The sequence below is a fragment of the Palaemon carinicauda genome, chromosome 36, assembly GCF_036898095.1.
Source record: "Palaemon carinicauda isolate YSFRI2023 chromosome 36, ASM3689809v2, whole genome shotgun sequence".
NCBI lineage: Eukaryota > Metazoa > Arthropoda > Malacostraca > Decapoda > Palaemonidae > Palaemon > Palaemon carinicauda.
In genome coordinates this window covers 75,402,499-75,424,812 of record NC_090760.1, presented here as the reverse complement: position 1 = coordinate 75,424,812, position 22,314 = coordinate 75,402,499, and the positions used below count along the sequence as shown (strand labels likewise).

The 22,314-nt window shown below is 37.0% G+C and overlaps 1 protein-coding gene across 1 annotated transcript in view; it reads left to right on the top strand.

Annotated features, from left to right (window-relative positions):
- Nucleotides 1-22,314, top strand: part of LOC137628917 (potassium channel subfamily T member 2-like) — a 671,513-nt gene that overhangs the window by 570,779 nt on the left and 78,420 nt on the right. The window contains 2 exon segments of the mRNA XM_068360201.1: nucleotides 18,302-18,429; nucleotides 20,768-20,884. Coding sequence (XP_068216302.1) covers nucleotides 18,302-18,429; nucleotides 20,768-20,884 — 245 coding nt within the window.

Here is a 22,314-nt window from a genome sequence, read left to right as displayed (position 1 = left end):
AACCCGACCCCAGGGAAGGCATTGAGGTATGAGGTGCAAGAGCTCACGCCCCTGCTAACAGTGCCAAGTCTGGTAAGACACGAGGCACAAGTGCTGTTGGTCAGGAAGAAGAGCCTTGCTCTCATCCCATACCTTCCCTGATGTGTCATTGACTCCTTCAAAGGCTGTCCCTAGAGATTTGTTAAAGGTGTCGTCCTCTGAACATGATCATCTCCATGCACACGATCATTGCCACAAACACTATTAGCAATATAATCTGCCCATGATTGCTCTTACAGATGAGATCCCTAATGCATGATTGCCCCCATGAGCATGATCATATATAAATATGTCCGTGGCCGTCCACTCACAAGAGCAGCCGCCTTATTATTCATTCACGTGTGAGATGCCATGGGTACAGTCTTCCTCACCTATGAAAGACCATGTGCACAAACTTAACATGCTCACCAACTCTCACAGGCGCAGTGGTCTAAACACACAATTGTCACATGCACAATCATATATGCCAATGATCATCAACAAGCACGATCACCACACACAATATGCAGGCACAACAAGTTTTGATAAGTTACCTGTTAGCATTAACAAACTACAACTCTACCTTTGTGATTTGTGTACAAATAAAGGTATTCTGCTTCACAAACCCATTTTTACTGGGCAAGCAGGTACACACCTGGATCCATTTCAAATAGTGAAATGTTCTGCAGACACTCAATCACCTGGGGCACAGAGTAGGATGAGTGATTCCTCACTTTCAAGCGTGGCAGAAAACTTTCTTCCATTTTGGATATCACCATTAAAGGACCTGTTCACCTCTCAGTTGATTTAGAATAAGCTGCTCTCCAATTCCAGGGAAGTCAGCAGCATTTGGGGCACCTTCCAACACACAAGTTCCTCTAGATAACTTAGCCTCTCTGCCCACTTGCCTGGTGTACAGATTACTCAGTCTGTGGATGATTTTGATTTTAGGTTACATTGACAGCTCCCAGATGCCACCCTCCAGATTTGCTGATGCTCCTCCTATAAGTGATAGAACTACCCTTCTGCTAGTGGCATTGTAGATGGTACATTTCATCAGGCAGTCTGTCTGTAATGATTGCAGTTCTCCTAATCTCCCTATGCAGGGCAAGCTCTGTTCCGTCTCTGCTGTAAAAGGCTGTCACGCAGCCTTTAGCTAGACCTGAGATTGAAGAGTTCGGATTTTTTCCCTTCGGATTATCAGTCTGGGCTCGGGAATAACTTTGAACGGTCTTCCTGCTCCAGGAACTCAAGCCACTTGTGAATGTCGCTTGAGTCATCAGGCCTCTCAAAGTGAACCCTCCTGTACCTATGGTCTGGCAACAGATAGGATTTAACCCCTAGACAACTCACAAGTCTCAGGCTAGGCATTGCTATGGGCCTACCTCATGACATGTTGTATGTCACGATTCATTTTCAACAAGGAAGACCTTCCTCTCCCTTGTCCAGAGTTTGTGTCCAAGAGCCGTCTTTTAGCCCACCATAACTCTAATCTCATGCTGGCGTGGTGTAGAATGAGTCTCTCTTCTGTCGTATGAGGACATGGCAATGCTTCTTATGAGAGCACCAAAGAATCCTTCCCGTGCCGAAAGGGTACAGCTAAAGGTATCCAAGAACATTGCTTTGGAATCCTGCACCTTCAGTCATGCTGACCGAGTGAGTTTCTAAAAGTACCATCCCAGTTCAAGTTTATGAAATCAAGGATATCAGATCTACCCTAACCTTCAAGAGAACCTGTCATTGGCACTAATCCTGAAGGTAGGCGTCTGATACGACAGACAACCTTCACTGCTCACTACCCACGGGACTTTACCAACAGGTGTCTGGATAACCTTATCCTTGGTCTTGCATTACCTACTAAACAAGCTACGATGCAAACCTAGTTCCTCATGGGACGTGTAGCATCTCATTTAAGATAGTGGTTGCAATGTAAGTCTAGAGAGATAGAATGTCTGACCGGTCTTCTCTTCCATTTTTCTCTTTTGGGTTGAAGCATACGCTAAATGAAGGCGAGCCTCACATCCGAGTAGGTTTGTTTTTTTTGTTTTTTGACAGAAGTTCCGTATTGAAGTATTTCCCTCATCCTCCCAGATGAGTGAGAGGATGGATTAATCGTATGCAACCCCATTCTCATAGGGAGTATACATTCAGACACAGTATTCTTATGGATATAGGTTCTTCCATGACTGCATAACAGTTTCTTAGTAGGGACCTAACCTAACACTTACAACATCTCCTTGCTCAGGTTGTTAGGAGGTTTACAGGAATCATGACTTTTGCCCCTCTTCAAGACCAAAAAGCATAACATTTCCCGGCTTGATTAATCAGCCAGATTGATTATAGGGGACATCCTCCCTCCTAAGGATAAGTCTCGTATCAAAGGTCGGAGATTTGTATTACCTGTAGGATTCAATCGGAAATTTTGTCATCAATTTGTATTTTTCGTGAATATACAAACCTTCCTGTAAGTTGTACCACACGCCTCAATTACCTCGCAAGTCCTAGGTTAACCCTTTTACCCCCAGGCTATTTGGAAATTTCCAACCCTTAACCCCCAGGGAGTTATTTTTTTCTCAGCACATTTTGCAGTATATTTTTTTTAAATTGCTCTAACAGCCTTAATTTTTGTTATAGAGAGGTCAGGTTGGTCTCATTCTCTTGGAAAATGCCTGAATTTTCTCAAAAAAATTATCAAAAATATGAAAAAATAATTTTTATAGCATTTTTTTGCGAGGACGTACCGGTACGTCCATGGGGGTAAAGGGATGGCTTTTGTGAAACGTACCAGTACGTCCTTTGGGGGTAAAAGGGTTAAGGTCAAAGGGAAGGTTGTGCTACACTCCAGCTACTACTGCAGGACTACCTTATTGAAAATTTAAATGGCTGTTCCAGATTTTCTGAAAACATACTCCCTTTAAAGGTCTCAGGTTTGTAAAGTTAGGAAAGATACAAACTAGATGAAAAATTTGTGATGTTTTCTACCTGCAAGATGACCAACGTGAAGACTACACTATATACAGTATGTCCGTCTTTTATAGAACTCACGCACCTGCTCTGTAAAGTAGAGATTTTTATTTCAATAATTCTAACCTAATATAATTTTATACTTGCTTCTGAAGTTTAGAAGCATGTAACGAAAAATTAGTGGGTTAGTACAGTATTGAAATAATAGATTTTATTAAAAGGGAAACATTTTGATGAAAGCATTGAATGTTAATGTGAATTACCTACTCAGTTTTTGTTGTCATTGTTAATCCTCATGCTACTTGAATTCTTCATTGTTTTTGTAGATGTAACACAATTTAGCACATGAGTGCACTACAATGTCTCGTGAGTTCGATTTAGGTTATGTTAGGGCTAGTTATTTTATATCTTTTTTTTTTTGTAACATGTCATCATATTTGAATGTCTTTTTCTCTATTTTCTTTTAATTTTTCTCAGTTTTTGCTCTATTTTCTTGAAATTTTTCTGGTATTAATCAATATTGACAATAAACACTTTGATCTGCTTATTCTCCAAAAGAAACTTTGGTATTTAAATGATTATTTGGGACCATTCCTCCTCCAATGGTCACACAGACTTTTATGTCCATCCACTGTATCATATAGTACTTATGCAGATAATTTGTAACAATAACGGAACCCACTTTCTGAAAGATATAAGTTCAACTCTCAGTAAATATAAAGTGTGGAATGTTCAGGGGATTATTTATTTATTGTTCCTGGAACAAAAGTGTTATTCAAGTAACTGCTGTGAGAGATGTAGTTTTTAACAGTTCCTCTATTGGAGGAATATGTATTGTTTGTGGATGCTCGAGTGGAAGATTCCAGTCGTATAAGAAAATTGTCTTTTAGTTCAGGGGAAATTCCCAAGTAGGCCAGACTAGTTATTTACTGTGATATTATTATTACTAGCTAAGGTTACTAATGCCACTGCAGCCATTACCAAGCTTGTAGGGATTGACAGTAATGAGCTTCGTAAGCTTTTTGCTGATTTTGTTGTTTGTGCAATCGAAACAGCCCAGTGAGCCTTGGGGCAAAGTGACCGTAGCCTAACCTGCCCTGTTTCGAATCTTAGGCTAACTTCTCAAGTTGTGCCAAATAGTTGTGTTGTTACGTAGTGCATTATAAAGTCGATAGCTGCTCCTTGAGTCTCACTCAAATTTCTTCGGGTCTTTTTAGTGGAAAACCCTCTCATTTCTGTGATTTGGTCAGCTCCATATAGCCATCAGAATCTAAGATAAAAGACCATCCCTGCAATCTGGATTCTAATATCTCCCCACCTGCCGAAGTAAGCACTCATGATCCACTTTTGTAAACATTATTCTATAAATAAATATTATTCTATAATGTTGCATCTCAGGAATCACACATGTTCAGCAATATGAACATCGGGAAGGTTCATAGAAATGACCATATCTTAATCCTCTGGAACCCGCGGGATGCATAGGGCCTCAATGAATTCTACCTATATATCTTTTTTTCTTTGCCATCTCTCTGAGCTCAACCCAATTCTCAAATCCAACCTTCCTGCACATTGTCATCCATATTTTTCTGGGTCTACCACGCCCTCTTTTGCCCAGCTGCTTCCATTCAGGTACATTCTGGACTAACTCATCCTCCCTTCTTAAAATATGCCCCATTCCATCTCCATCTTGGTAACCTAATTATATCATTCACATTGCGTTTTTGTTATATGCTGCTGCCAGTGGATTCCCAAAAGCCTTTTCAAATAAAATTGATAATTTCTAAATCCACTTAATGTTTATATACATGCCCCATCCCCTCCCCACTGACAAGTAATCTCAAAAGACTGTTGAACTTCATATTAGTTTCAGCTTTGAGGCTGAAAGGCAAAGGATACATGGCTTACCCATGTGTAATTATTTTCATACACTTCCATATAATCTCGATACAACATGAGAGTGACAGGGAAGAAGCAGGAAATTTTATAGCTTTAGGGCATTGGCATCTACATGTAATCAGCTTCAAGAAGAAGGATTATGGACATGAGTTGAGTTTAGAAATGATTTTATTATTAAGATTCCATTATTCTTTTTTCAGTTATAGTTCATTCAATGCATACATATTTATAATGAATGAAGCATTTGCTTGCCCTTGTCAGTATATTCAAAAGAGTAGGCATACAGTATTATTATTATTATTATTATTATTATTATTATTATTTTTATTATTATTACTAGCTAAGCTACATCCCTAGTTGAAAAAGCAGGATACTATAAGCCCGAGGGCTCCAACAGGGGAAAATAACCCAGTGAGGAAAGGAAATAAGGAAATAAATAAACAATATAAGAAGTAATGAAAAATTAAACTAAAATATTTTGAAAAATTAACAACTTTAAAACAAATATTTGATATACAAACTATAAAAGGACTTATGTAAGCCTGTTCAACATAAAAACATTTGCTGTGAACTTTTGAAGCTCTACTGATTCAACTACCCGATTAGGAAGATCATTCAACAATTTGGTCACAGCCGGAATAAAACTTCTGAAGTACTGTGTAGTAATGAACTGTCGGGAAGATCTGAATGTAAAGGATTGTCAGAATTATAAAAAATCTTATGCAACATGCATAATGAACTAATCGAATGCCGGTGCCAGAGATTAATATCTAGATCAGGAATAAGAAATTTAATAGACCGGAAGTTCCTGTCCAACAAATTAAGATGAGAATCACCAGCTGAAGACCAGACAGGAGAACAACACTCAAAACAAGGTAAACTGAAGGAATTAAAACACTTCTTCAGAATAGATTGATCACCAAAAATCTTGAAAGACTTTCTCAATAAACCAATTTTTTTTTCAAATGAAGACACAGACCTAATGTGTTTCTCAAAAGTAAATTTGCAGTCGAGAATCACACCTAAAATTTTAAAAGAGTCATACAAAGTTAAAGAAACATTATCAATGCTGAGATCCAGATGTTGAGTAGCCACGGTCTTTGAACTACTTACAATTATACTTTGAGTTTTGTTAGGATTCAACTTCATACCCCATAATTTGTACCATGCACTAATTTTAGCTCGACCTCTATTAGGGGATTCAGCAACCGCAGTTCTACATTCAGGAGATGGAATTGATGCAAAGAGAGTAGCATCATCTGCAAATATAACGAGCTTATTTTCTAGACCAAACCACATGTCATGCGTATATAGTATGAAAAGTAATGGGCCAAGAACACTACCCTGTGGAACACCGGGTATCACATTCCTATACTCACTATGGTGCCCATCAACAACAACTCTGGTATCTATTACTTAAAAATTTAATAATGAGGCTAAGAAACGACCCACCCACTCCCAACTGTTTGAGTTTGAAAACAAGGGCATCATGATCAACACGGTCAAAGGCAGTAAACTCAAGGCCAATGATACGAACTTCCTGTCCACAATCAAGGGCTTGCTGTACAGCAATGGAGATTGTAAGAAGAGCATCACATGTTCCAAGGCCTTTATGAAAACCAAATTGCAAACTAGAGAATAGATGATTACCTTTAGCAAACCTATTGAGAAGTTTTGCTAAAAGACGTTCAAAAACTTAGATAATATGGGAGTTATGGAAATTGGGGGGTAATCAGTGGACTAGAGCTACCACAAACACATTTACATAGTGGAGTAACTTTACCAATTCTCCAACAAGTGCTAAAAGCTCCTCTTCTTGCTAACTTGCACAAAATAACAGATAACTTTGGAGCTATGAAGTCTGCAGTCTTTATAAAAAACAAAGGAAAAATACCATTTGTGTCTACACCTCCATAAGCATCAAGGTCCATCAAGAGAGCTTTAATTTCACAAGATTGGAAAGCTAAACTAGTTAGTTTAGCCTCAGGAAAACAGGAATGAGGAAGTTCGAGTTTCTCATTACACTGCTTGCTGTCAAACACATCTGGCAAAAGGGTTGCCTTTTCCTTTGGCCAGTGAGTGACAGAGCCATCTGGTTTACGTAAAGGAGGAACTGTTGCATTTACACCAAAGAGTGCAGATTTAAGGGTAGTCCACCACTTATGCTCTTGGGTTGTACCAGAAAGGGTTTCTTTCATGGTTAAATTGTATTCTTTTTCTGTTGAAGCATAAACTCTCTGACTCTGAGCAAAAGCTCTAAGCTGAGTATAATTATTCCAGGTCAAATCTGATCTGTTACCCTTCTAAAGATGATAGGCCTCCGACTTCTCCAAATAAGCACGTGTACAATCGTCATTGAACCATGGTTTGTCCTGAATTAATGTACTGAGAGAAATTACTGTATGCTGATTTACAGCAACACTGCTTTGACAACAAGTATAGAAATAAGCTCAAACACTAGCCAGAAGGAAAACGGTTCATTCTTTATAACAGTGAATCACATCATGAAACTATACCATTTCTTTTGCCAGAAATCTTCTGGATATAGCAGAGGCATTTAATCTCTTTCCTCTCCCCTCTACTTAGAGCCTCTTGGAAAAGTCCCATACCTGCCGATCTGCTGGACTGAGATTCAAAACCTGTAAGAGCTTGATAATTTCTAGTAGTGTCTGCAACCTCACCATCCTAGTGAGCTAAGGATGGTGTGTTTTGGGAGAGCCTATAGGTCCAAACTACTAAGTCATCAGCAGCCATTACCTGGGCCTCCTTGATCCTAGCATTTTGGAGGGGGGCTCTTGGTGGTGTTATGTACATATGATCAGTCTCTAGGGTATTAGCCTTTCCCTTCTCATTGCCATTCATTAGTAGTCTTTGAAACTTCAAATGGGTTAACTTGTACAGTATTCCTGGCTCATTCGCAATCTTGAGTTTTTGTTAAGAAATGGATTCTTCTGTACCCCTTCTGATCATCATGGTTTGTGATGACCGGTTGCTAATAAGAACCTAATAGCCATTTGATATACTTGCAAATTGACCTGTCTTATGAAGAGGATTACTTCTTTCTTTTTTATGTGGTCACTTAATGGCTCCTCTAAGTTTAGAGTTTCATAACATCAGTTTTTAGTTTTGGTATTTATTAATACTGTATTATGGTGGGCTTTTCTATTCTTTTTCTCCCGTTGTATGGTTCCTATAAGCTTTTATAGAATTTGCTTTTACTTGTGGGGAATATTTTTAATCTGCCTTTTTTCATTTCAATATATATTGGTTCCATATGTTTTAAAAGAAATTGAATAGAATTATGGAATTTGGATCGTTTGGTTCTTTACTGTACTGGGGGCAGGGAGGCTAAAGTATAAGTCGGGGAGGAGCCCTTTACATTTAGACTATGAAGTTAATTTCCTAAGAGATTGGACAGCTTAAAGGAAAAAAAAAATTGAACCTCTTTTAAAAGTGCAATGGTAATTTCACCAGATTTAGAATTACCACTCGGGCACACTGTTCTATCTAATTTCCCTTCCTCTTGTTTTGTTGAAGTTTTTATAGTTTATATAGGAAATATTTGTTTTAATGTCGTTGCTGTTCTTAAAATACTTTATTTTTCCTGGTTTCCTTTCCTCACTGGGCTATTTTCCTTGTTGGAACCCCTCGGCTTATAGCGTCTTGCTTTTCCAACTAGAGTTGTAGCTGAGCGGGTAATAATGATAATAATCTTATGGAATTATCATAACTGGCTATTAACTAATCGGTTACTAAAGTGGAAACCAAAAGTCGTCGAAGGTCAAATAAGATGAAAATACTGAGTATTTATGTATTCATAATTAACCTATAAGATAAGAAGCCAATTAATAATCCTCGAATTATCATAAATAGCCATTAACCAGTTAATAGAATTGCAAACCAAAACTTGTTGAAGGGCAAACAAAGCGAAAATGCTTAGTTCGTATTTATTTATTTATTTGGTATAAAAGCAGTGTCTCCTTTTTATAATAAGGACTTGACTAATCAAGAAAATATAAAGAAAAATATTTTATTCTTACTAATAATGATACCAGTTATTCAAGCAAGAGACCTTGAAGTAAAATAATAGTTATAAAAAAGATATTTATTGATTTGACAAAACAATTACTTATTATTCTTGAAATATTCTTTGAAAAAAACAATGAACTGGTTAAAAGGGTCTAGTAACTAACCAGTTGTGAACTAACATTTTTAAACTAATTGATAACCTTTCATTCTGAATTGGTTTTAAACTCTACAAATTACAAAGTATTCGTGGAAATGAACACGAAAAAATTCTTCATCACGCGTTTGTGTGCCGAGGTTTTTTTTGTACTCTTATGAGGTTTACAACTAGTCTATCTCAGTAATACATAACTTCTATATACCTTTGTACTTTCCTGATTCTAACTCTTTGGCTTATCGGGTAGTTCATTTTTAGTACATATAAACAGTATGTATTTTTGCAGCAGTTAAGGATTCTGGTGTAACAAGCCCTTGAGAGTTTGTTTGTGCTCAAGCTTGGGTAATTTTTTTTCCCTTTAGGTATTATTCACATTATTGGTCAATCTGTTGACTTAATTGTAGACAAAAACTAATGAAAACATCTTTATTGCATAATTATTTAAGCTTTATGTAATAAGATGTGCTAATGACGAGATCTTAGCCTCTAGCCAGGTATTGTCAACATCCTGACTTGAAACTAGTTACTAATTTATTGTTTCTGACTAAAATAATTGTAACATACCACTTTTCAAGTTAAGTTCTATTGTGACATATAACTTTTTAAGTTTATTTCTATTGTGACAGCACTTATTAAGTTCATTTTTTTTAAGTTTATTTCTATTGTGACACAGCACTAATTAAGTTCATTTCTATTGTGACATAGTACCAATTTTTAAGTTCATTTCTATTGTGACATACCAATTTTTAAGTTCATTGCTATTTTACATATCAAACATCTACAATTTGGGAAATCACACAGTTTAAAGACCCTTTGTTCCTTCACTAACAAACCTTACGTTATGTATACGGATAATCTTTCAGAGAAAGCGGAAACTAGCCATAAGACTTTTTAGCGCGGTGGAACTATCCTACAACTAGTTAACGGAAAGGGGTAGGAGGGGGAGCCGGGGTACCTGGCCACCCCTCTCACACACACACACACTTGTGTATTCTGGTCACTTTTTTCTTTTGTATGGAAAGAGTAGATGTGTTGTCTCTCTTTCCCAAATTTTTTTACTGGCCTTTGACTTATTTATGTTTCTATATATATTTGAACATTATCACAGTAAAGTGTTTTTATATACTGTATATAAAATAATTTCTTTTTATTACAGAGTAATATTGCTGGTTTTTATTGTTAATGTGTGAGGCATTCCTCAAGGGCGGAGAGACCTTCTCTTTGGTCTCTTCTCCCTCGCCGGACAACCGTAGGATGGTAGCCTCCCCCACTCCGAGCGCAGTGGCCTGGCCTCTGTTCAGATGTTGACGTTGCTTACCCGTGTGAGTTAATCAGATAGAAGAACTTTCATTGACAGTGCCTCTCCGGGGTAACCTCTCCCATCCGCAGATTGGGTTTCTTTCCCTCCTAAGGCGAAGAATTTTTTATTCTCTCTTTGTTGTTTTCTTCAGCGCTTACAGCTGCCATCGAAGTGCGAAGTCAATTGCTGCTGCTGCGACTGGCGTCTTAGCTGTCTACAAGGTCCATCTCTCGCCTTCCATTCACCTATCCAATGGCCTCCTGCTGACGACAAGTCCTCTCACCACCTGCCGATCTCGTCGTCACCCAACGATCTCCAATCTCTCTGCCCACAGGCAACGCTTCAGTCTGCGTGTACAACGTTCACCTGCTGCGGATTCCGAGACTACGAACGATCGTTAACTCATGGCCAGCTCTCCATCTGCTCGCCGATCGCCAGGACAAGACCAATTATCTTCTTGTCCTTCCCGACAGAACGTCGTTCTCGACGAACAATGATTGCTACGGAGATCCAAGGTTACTCATAGTCTCAACGCTCTTCTTCTAGAAAATGTTCACGATCATGAGATCTAAGGTTATCACGATCTCGACGCTTTTTTTCTAGAAGACGTTCATGGTCACGAGATCTAAGGTTATCACGATCTCGACATTACTTCTTCTAGAAGATGATCACAGTCACGAGCTAAACACTCACAATCACGAGATAGATGATCACTCACGATCTTGACGCTCTTGTAGAAGACGTTCACACGCGCTAGAAGTTCATGATCACGAGGTTGACACTCAAGATTACAAAGTGGATGCTCTCAATCATGAGCTAGACACTCAAGATTACAAAGTGGATGCTATCGATTATGAGCTAGACACTGAAGATTACAAAGTGGATGCTCTCAATCATGAGCTAGACACTCAAGATTACAAAGTGGATGCTCTCAATCATGAGCTAGACACTCAAGATTACAAAGTGGATGCTCTCGATCATGAGCTAGATGCTAATGATTTTGAACAAACGCTCCTCTTTATGAGGCAGTGGCCTTACAGATGTCGGTTGCCTCCTGTCCACGGGAGAGTCTTCCTTCATCTGTTCGGTCTCCCCTTTGGGGTATTCCTCCGGCAGGAATTCAATTCGTCCATTCCCATCCTTTGTTCTAGTAATCCCTTGGGGGGGGGGGTGAACCCAGAAACAAACCTCTGCTTTGTTTCTCAAACAACACCTTATGTCAACCTTCAATTTGAGTAGAGCTTGTTGAAAGGAGGCTGAAGTTCGCTTCCAGTTGTGGGAACTTCCCCTTCCTAGGGAGAGTCTCTACACAACTGCTGTTCAGCAATCTTCCTTGTTGCGAATAGAATTACCTATGGTGGCAGATAATGTTGGTTGTTCCTTTGTTGATCTCCCCTTCGGGGAATTTCTTCAGTGGGAATTGGATTTGTTCTTTTCCACTCATCCGAGCAGACTACAAGCTAGACACTCTTTCTCACGAACTAAATGCTCACACTCATGAGCCCCATACTCACGATTACGAGATAGAGGCTTACGATCATGAGCGAGATACTCACGATCAAAAGCTAAATGCTCAAGATCAGGAGTGAGATGATCACAATCATGACCTAGACACTCACGATCATGATCATGAGCTAGATGTTCACAATCACGATCATGAGCTAGATGCTCACAATCACGTTCATGAGCTAGATGCTCACAATCACGAGCTAAACACTCACGATCACGAGCTAAACGCAGTCTTGTCTCATTAAGAGACTTGGCTAGCCCATCGGACTCGCCTCACTGGCAAGACTCGTCTTCCCTAATAGACACGTTCACAACATCGTAGAACCCATTAAAGACTTCCTTTACGACTAGGTGCTCCTTGGTGAGGATAGGGTAAAGTTTGTCTCTTCTTGAGAGCGCTATTCCAGTAATAGAACCTCAAAATTGCCATCGAGAGGAATCCCGTTCTTAGACTTAAGCAACTGAAGACCTTTGCTCGTTCCTTGAGCATCTCCTCTAGACCGAAAGGATTTACTTTCTCCCTCGTCTCCAATTGTTGCTCTTCATAGAGTTGGAGCCTGCTTAGTTGTAATTGGGTAATAAAGCCCCTCTACAGGACACGAGCTCCTTCCTTCGGTCTCGGGGTGCCCTCCCTCGAAGACCTAGGACACCTAGAAAGCAGATCTTCTCCTGATCCCCAGGACAGGACTCTCCTGATGTTGGCCCTCGACCAAGAGAATAAGGGTACTGTATGGGTCGTCCCCAACGTCTCTCACTCGCGACGAGAAACCAAGTAACATCCAACATTTTTTCAGACAGCTTGAACCTTGGGTTCAAGGCCTCCGTGCTGGAAACCCTTCCCATCGTGATTAATGGCTGTTACGCTAGTGATAAGCTTGAGGCCATACCTCAAGGAAGATGCATTAGCTCACCCCAAGAGTACAGCACGTTTCGCCAACCTTAGGAGAGTCAAAGAAGGCTCATCAGGATCTCATTTGTGACTGGGATTCACCAGTCATTGAGTCCTTCTCCTTCCCACGCCAGTGATTAATTTGAGGCCATACCTCAAGAAAAATACAATAGCTCACTCCAAAGGTTCAGCATGCTTCGCTAACCCTAGAAGGGTCAAAGGAGACCCATAAGGATCTCACTCACACAGGGTCATATACCAGTCATTGAATCACTCTCCTCATAAAGGTGACCCAGAACTCATAACGTTTTGGGGTGGAATCCACCCATAACGTTTAGAAGCAGCTACATACTTTGTGACGCAGGCCATGCCAATGGTAAGGTGAAAGCGTTTCTGACCTCCACCTCACCCTTTCAGTAAGATATGACCCACAGGAGTGTGCGGACATTCTCCATTAACCCTGTGGTGGCTACACAGTAAGTGGTTTATAACATCTCGAGCTCCTTGATGGACTAGTAGCAGATGGTGAGGCCAGATTTACTCAGGAATAAGCCTGGGATGGTTGACAAAGAATTACCGGCTCTTTCTTTCCTTCATCTTCTCCCTCTTTACGGGGTAACAGTTCCTATGGTACTCTGCAAAGCTGACTTCCACTGTCTGCAGATATAACCATTTCCCTGGTGTAACTTAGTATAAAATAATATGCTTGTCGCGCTCACATACCCCTTGGCGAGGTGGGATTGAGTAACGTCTCTAGTTACTTCTTAGATTTCTACATTTCTGAGAACATGTTCCATAGACTAGTCACACTGCTAGCATCACACATTCACCAGTATTGTTCAAGCCGCTAAACTTGCTTTGCACTCCTAGTTTAGCAAGGGGTCCGGGTTTCTCTCTGTTATGCGCTGAGCATGTACGGGAAAACCCCGGGTCAATGACCAGCTAGTTGGTCAGGACTTCCTCCCTCCTAAAAGTGAGTCATCACTATAAATAACGTAAGGTTTGTTAGTGAAGGAACAAATGACAAATTGGGAAATACAGTAATTTGTATTTTTCCTAACTAATACAAACCTGTAGTTATTTATATAAACTTTCCCGCGAACACCTGTTCCCCGATAAGTCCCCCCTGCAATAAAAAAGTGATCAGAAAACACAAGTGTGTGTTTGTGACAGGGGTGGCCAAGTACCCCGGCTCCCCCTCCTACCCCATACCATTAACTAGTGGTAGGGTAGTTCCACCTTGCTAAAAAGTTATATGGCTAGTTAAAGTTTTTGCCAAAAGAATATCCATATAAATAACTACAGGTTTGTATTAGAAAAATTATAAATTATTTCCAAATTTGTCATATTTGCAACCCATGGGAAATGGAGTTCACCTGGGAGGGGATAGTATATAGGAAAAAGCATTTAAAATTCAAATTTATGACAATTCTGAATCAGATGATATTGCAGTAAAGACTCTTTGAGATGTAAAAACCCCCGAGGAAACTAATATCCCTTGAGGAAAGTGATACATACGCTTGTGTATTGTTGTCTGTTTGAAGATATGACGTAGCCTTGTCACTTGTTCCTTCTTACGAATGAGAATGTCAGTGTTGTTTTGTGAAATTAGATATTGTGAACGACTAGTGCTCATAAGTCGAGATATTGTATGTATTGTTTAATCTCTTTGTTTTGTGTTTGATGACCAGCTACTTAGCTAATATGTTTTCTCTGTTATTTCAGAATAGTATCACTCCTGTAAGTTCTGCATGACGTTTGTGGTGTATTATGTTTTTGATTTTTTATTTTCTTTTCTTTCCATGGAGGTTACTATGAACCATGTTGCAAAGCATTTATTATTTTTCATCTCTTATCAAAGCAGCTCAGAATGCTATTTCATGACTGGCGCTATGGTTCGCAGTTCCCGCCGTTACACTTATCGACTTTTATCTCCCTTATCGGCTAGATTTATGCAACAAGGTGCCTTGAGAACTGCCAATTCTTTTATTTTATTATCATCAATGCTATTAAGTGTAGTCTTTTGATATGTTATTCAGCTTCATTATTGTATTTTTTCATTGTTTTTAAAAGAATTACTCTTACATTAGTTATAGTCTCATTATGTTTATTCTCCTAAATACCACTTTGATCCACATGCAGTTATATTTGATAACAATCAATCCTAGAACAACATTACTGTTATGAATATTATCAGAGATATTTAGTATTTTGATATTGAATTCACTATCTAGTTAATTATATATAGAAAAGCAGTTATCAACCCATTCAAGTGAAAAGATAAAGGCCCTGAATTTTGTTTACCCAGACTGCAGTTTTTAAGTCAAACCTTGAATATATCTGTTCTTTTCTCTTGTTTACTCCTGCTGCTTTTTATTCCTTTGCCAAATATAACGAATGATTATGTACTGAGAAGATGAGAAGTTACGCCTAATATTATCTTGGCGCAAGAATGATATGTTTGTTCCTCAAATCATCTTTTATTGGCTTAGATATTGTAATGGCCTACGTATTGTAATGATGTTTTATTATGCTGTTATTTTATTAATTTCAAGTCCATTGCTTATCTCTTCAGTACAATGCATTCTGAATCTTATTACGAAGGCCACTTCCTCCAAAAACGACTGTGGATGACAAGTGGACCTACTAATATTTTTTGTCTTTTGATTTTATCATACCACTATTGCAGGCACTTTTTTTTGAAGTCTTCTTTTATCTGGAATTTCCAATTGTTTTTGTGGATGTGCTTTTTGCTATGGTAAATGTGACAGTTAGTCTCAATTTTTACTGTCTCCATTTCTTCTTCCATATCTTAAACGCGACAATAATACGCCCGCACCTCATGTGAAAACCAAAGATGTAAAGGAGAGCCTAGAGTTCGCGTTCTCCGTGAATTGAAGATGATTTTGCTTTTCATTGTATCACGAGAGATACTCACCAAAGACTGCCACTTCACATATGTGACTCCAGAAAATGCACATTTGGGAGGGGGGGGGGGGGGCAAAGAACGCAAATGCTTTCAGGCTTCTGATTGTCTTTAGAATGATATCTTTCTCTTTTATACCTATTAGCCAATAATTTCATGTTTGATTAGTTGTGATCACCTTGTTTGTCATTCTAACCAGCAGGGTGCAGCAGTGTGTAGCTCTAGTTGGTATTTCTTTGTTACGAACAGGTATTCCGTTTGTTGCTGAGCTCATTGGCCTCTGTTATTTGAATGTTATGGTGTGGAGAAGTTATCTTCTTATTTTATGTACAATATTTATGTTTTGGTAAATAAATGCCGATGCAAGTTTGATTAATCTCATTAGCATAATGACTTTTATTAAATGCACTTTATCCATTGTTACGCAAAAGTAACTATGTACTGATCCTTGATAATTATTGGGGATTGTGCATAGTGATTTATTTAGTTAATATATCATAGGGTTTTAATTTACTTCATTATTTTCAAGGAAAGCTTAATCTTAATTTTTAGCTACATTTTTACTGTATCAGAAAAGCTTGTCCTTTACCATGGGCCAGTGTTACTTTGCACTCAAATATCGGACATACTGTATAGCCTATAAGCATTACATTTTGTAAGATGCTACTAATAATTTGGTGTTTCATTTCAAAAGATCTGCTGAGTAGACAAAAGCATATATACATTCTACATTCTGGCTTCCCTTAATGAAATAGTTCCACAAAAAAACTCAAATCACTACTCCATTCATTTTTTAATAGGTAAATCTCGGATTATTTACTATACTCTACTGTATACACATTCTACATTAAAATGCTTCTCTTAATGAGATGGCTCTATAGAAAAACAACTGAAGTCACTACCACATAAAATTTTAACTGCTGAATCACGGATGAATCCTCTGTACTTTAAAACTTCCACTATATTAATTACTCCATACATCTACACAGAGTACTCATCAGCAGCCAGTCAAACCACCACTTTGTCACTCACTTACTCTATTGCATTTCACGCCTTTCTATCTAACATTTTAATTTTTGTTTGTTTCTAAATTATATACTCATTTATCAACCGGTTGTCGTCCAGTCTCAAAATACTCTAAAACATCCTTTCACCGACACTAATCTTAATTCTGCTTTTGTGTAACTTCACTCTTCAGTCACTTACTATGCTGACAGTTTGTTCATTCAGCAGCTTCAACCTTTTTTTCTTTCCTTTATACCACACATCCACACTTTACTGTACTTCCATATAGGAAAATTATCTCTACAATCCCTTCATACATGATAGCGTTATTATTGTTTATTGTTATTATTATTAGAATATTATTATTTAAAGACCAGCTAATTGTAAAACAAATACAAAAGATCATTAACTTACAAAGCAAGCTTCTGTTAAATGGAAAACTTTTAAACTTACCGTAGAAAAAATTGTAAATGAATATAGTTAAAACAGTAAACAAGTTAATAAAAATAGTTGTTTAAGACAAAAAACTTGGACCTTGGTGTATGGCTCATTGTAGTAGTCACAGGCCATGTCGAGCAGTTTGGTAGTAGTAGTCATAATTATTTTAAGAGGAAATCTTTAAGCATCAGCCTACAGTGAAAGGAACGAATCTGGTGGTATTTAGCCAGTTGGTTATTGTTGTATGTCTTGAATTTGAGTAAATTAAGAATTTACGTATTAAAAACTAAGGCCTCTAGCAAATTGGGTGAGCATTCATTGTTTTTGGAATGTAAGTGGTAATGGGGTAATATAACGTAAGAGTAACACAAACGTACAATGCTCATTTCTTGTACGGACCTTGTAATTCCTAGTGTTGGGTAAAGGAAATAATTCACTATGTTTTGATTTGCCATTTGTGAATGAAAAATTCACCATCTGATATTTTTTGTATCTTAGATTTTTCTTATTTAAAACGATGATTTCCACAGTGCACAAAACATTCAAGAATTACAGAGTATAATGACTACAGTTTTCATGAGTTTCTTCAAGTTATGTGTCTTAGCAATAAATCTGTTGTACTGGTAATATTGAGGTGGCCTGTTTCCAGATTCTATTCAGCAAGCTTGAAGATTTGATGATGAGGCCAAGTAAGGCCTTTCGTTGCTTTATTTTTCTTTCTTATTCCAAATGGCAGAGTTAGATGTTTATATGGTGATATTACGGGAAAGCCTCGCCCAGCCCGATTACTGCTTGCCAGTACACAGGAGCTTGATGTATTACTTTTTTTGTGAGCAAAGCGTGCCCAAGGCTGAGCAAAAACCATTAGACTCTTATCAAACTACTTTTGAAATCTGATGGTTTTTGCTCCGCCTTGGGCTCGCTTCACTCGCTAAGAAAGAAAAACATGAAGCTCCTATGTACGGTACTGGCAAGCGGTAATGGTGCTGGGCGGGACTCTACTGTAATGTTACTGTTTATATTTTTGTTTACATAAAAATTTATTTGCTCTTATTTACAGTATAGCTAACAGGAATATAATTCAAAACATTTTTTTTATAATTAAGATTAGTTTAAGGTTGAAGATTATATATGTGTTCTCTCTGCTGCAATAAAATTGTTTTCCCCCAGGTGTGTGAACACTGCACTTACCGAAGTGCCAAGGAATATAACTGGCAAAACAGAGCTGTCATTTTAGCGGCAGACTTTGCCAGCAATGGTATTTACAACTTTGTTATTCCTCTCAGAGCTCATTTTAGGTAAGTGTTCAAGTTTTCTGCCTGAGATTTTTTTTATATACTGTACATCTATTTTTACATAATTTGTTTGGAAATAGTTTAATTTAGCTTAAAAGCCCAATACTGTACAATACAAATCTGTACTGAAGTTCTTTGCTTCTCTTTTGTAAAACTTCAAATACACAGTTAAATGGAAAGAAAGATTTTTTTTTAACTCGGCTTATAGTCAAATACAGTACAGTACTGCAGTTCTTTGTTGTTCCTGTAAAACTTCAATACAGAGCTAAATGAAAAGAGAGATTGATCTTGATTTCAGTTTTTGTTCTGATTACAAAGAATTTACGATCTTTCATTTATTCTAAGTTTTAACTTTAAAAATACATTTATGATACCCCTATCCAAAGATGGGGTTGAACAAGAAAAGTCTCATAGTTTTTATAGCAATGTGTGTCATTCACATTTGGTGAAAATACTTTTATTCACCTTTCAATTAAATCAACCTTTGAATGTTGCAATTGAAACCCACCTTCTTCCTATGTGTGAAGTATGAATGTGAATGTAGTTTTGAGTGATGTTGAATAGATTGATTTTTTTTATTCAATGATTGATGGAATTTGATATTGATAAAACAATGGAGATAGGAATGTCCTTCTTTGCAAATTTTTACCCAACAGATTATCAATTATCCTGTTTTTTGTCATCTTCCTACATAATCTAATTTGCATTTAGATAGTCTCGTATATATCTACATTAATGATAGACATATCAGTTAATCCCTGTCCTCTGTTAGACTTGGAAAAAATTCCCAAAATGGGAGGGAATTATTTACAATTCAGTCACCTGAATACAGCGGTTTCTGTTATTTAGGAAGCTTTGGTAGGATTCATGATTGGGAACACTTGTAACTACACTGTAACTAATAAGATGGGAAGAATTGTAAAACAGTTATCAAGCGTTGTCCAACCAGATCATGCATCCAACATTCTTGATCTTTCTTTTAGCTCAGGCACTTTGAACTCCAACTTTCAGCTTTCTATTTCCCTTTGGTGTATCACTCGTGTGTCAGTTTATGTTATGTTCAACCCTACCCCCGTACACATAAATATTGTACCAGCTAGGATACTTTAAGTAAGTGTACCCTATGATTTTTCATTGGATATCCCTTCATTGATAGCATAAACCTTAGTGACGGGACACCTTATAACTGTGAGATTTTAACTTAGGCTTTTGGGGCATATGTCTCCATCAATGATAAAACTTCATTTCATATTTAACCTTTGATTTTATAGCGCTTTCTTATCATCTATCAAAAGAGTTGGAAATCATCCATTCTATTCTCTTCATGTTTTTCTAAAACCTACCAAACATTTCTTTCTTTTGCGCTTCAAAGGACGAACTTCTCTCATTTAAAGACAAAATTTCTGATCATGACCTTATCTCATACTAAAAAAAAGAAAGAATTAAATTTTCATTAACTTTGTAACTCTAGCTTTCCTGTATTTCTTTTTTAGTGTTTTCTTAGTCTATTTCATCTAGTTGTATGTGTATTATTCTATAATGGCTAGTGTTAGTACTTAGTGTGCCAATTTGTTAAATTGTATAGAAGTTTCAGAGCCCTTTTCATTCAATAGAGTGTTCTCTTCTATGGCAATTCATGTTTTTCTTAAACCCACGAAGTTTTCTCATTAAGAACAAAATGTTGTCATCTTGACCTCATCTCATACTAAAAAAAAGAAAAATCTGGGGTTTTCTCAGTATAGTTTTCATGAACTTTGTAACTCAAGCTTTCAAGCATTTGTTTTTTAGTATTTTTTCAGTCTATTTCATCCAAATTGTATATGTACTATTCTTATAATGGCTAGTATTACTAAGTATTAGTACTTATTGTAGCAATTCATTAAATTGCCTTGTAGTTTTGAATCCCTTGTCATTCTATAGAGTATTCAGAAATATAAACAGTAGCATTATCACTAATGTCTTATGTCTTTAGGGTAAATTATTCCCATTTGTACTAAAAGAGGAACCTGCAAAGTCGAGAGTTGGTATTACGAAAATACAACAGTTTTGTGTACCTAAGTTCATTGTTTTTATTTTTAATAACTTAAATGTTTATATTCTATAATGTTATCGTAATGAAAATTATTTTAGAATTCATGTCTCAGTAATTCACATAATTACGGAACATAGTTGATGATTTTATTAATTGTACAAGAATTTTTAACACACATCAATCTGGATTTCTCTTTCAGTTTTATAGCTATAAAATAGTTGAGAATCAACTCATGATATTTTCTGCTTGTAAAGTAAAAGAGTCTTTAAAAATTTTTTTGATGCCTTATAATTTTCTTCTCTCTGCCAGACAAAAGACGTCACTTAACCCCATCATTTTGTTGTTGGAGAGACGGCCGGATGTGGCTTTTCTAGATGCTATCTCGTGGTTTCCTCTTATTTACTGGATGTTAGGCTCCATTGACTGGTATGTATAAAGTTCAAGTTCATAGATTGCTGTATTTAACTGGTGTCTAACATGTTCATAAGTCTTTTTATAGTTTATATATAAAATATCTGTTGTAATGTTATTGTTTTTAAAATATTTTATTTTAATTTTTCATTACTTCTTATATCGTTTATTTATTTCCTTATTTCCTTTCCGCACTGGGCTATTTTTCCCTGTTGGAGCCCTATGACTTATAGCATCTTGCTTTTCCATCTAGGGTTGTAGCTTAGCTAGTAATAATAATAATAATAAACTTGAAGCCCTAACTTTGGAACCAATTAGCAATTTTTTTCATTGTTGACACACAGACCATATCTCATTGCTGAATATGATAGATAAATTTATATATATAATAGATATAGTTGTGTAGGTGCAGTTTAAATGACTCAGGCACTCTATTCTATCTGTTTCCTTATACCCTTACCTCATTGTACTATTTTCCTGGTTGGAGACCTTGAACTTATAGCATCCTGCTTTCCCAACAAGAGTGGTAGCTTAGCTAGTAATAATAATAATACTGATAATAGTAATAATAAAGAATATGCTCTTTCGTTACTTCATTAACAATTTTGAGTCCAGGTCAATTATTTCTCAAATATACCCTGAAAATGAAGTACATTTTAAGTGTACTATCTTCTACCTAAGTAAGTAGCCAAAACTCAAGTTACTTGTGTGCAATTACTTATTGTTTCTAGTTTTTATTATATATCAAGGATATTTTTTGTGCTTATATTGTGCATATAAATTTTGTTATTATTTGAGTTTCCATACTTGATAAAGCTATAAAACTTACTGTAATGCGTCTATCTCTTCTGTTAGTTGGTAGAGTTAGAACACTAAGTTATATTATATCCATGATCTTCCTCTGATGTTCATATTACTTCTCTTTGGAATCTTGATTATATCAGAGTTTACCCTTAAATCTTAAAAACCTCCCATTGTCTTTCCTTGCAATAGATATAGGTCTTTACTAAGGTAATGATGCAAGCTAGCAGTTAATGGCCGTAACAATGGCTTGGCAAAACCATACTTCTTTAGTCTTCAGTCTTGGCAGAGTTTGCGCAACCATTTAGGATTTTAGTGCTAAAATTTTTTTAAATGTATTCTCATGGATTTGTTAGCAATTACTGCTTACAGTACAGTATATTATTCATTGGAATTGTTTCTGGGCAATCATGATCTGTATTTACTTTGTGTCGGGACAGTTTTGTTATTTAGAAAACCGTTGTAAAGAGTGCAAAGACTTCACTATTCTTGTTATGGAAAAGAATGTTTCTCTGGTTGCTGACCAAGTTCAAAATTGAAGGTGTAAAAGGAGACTCTTTTTTTAGTTCAGGGGGAAATCCAGAGAAGACTAGGCTAGTTGATTATAGCGGGAATGACGAGGATAATGGAATGTCAGCATTAAA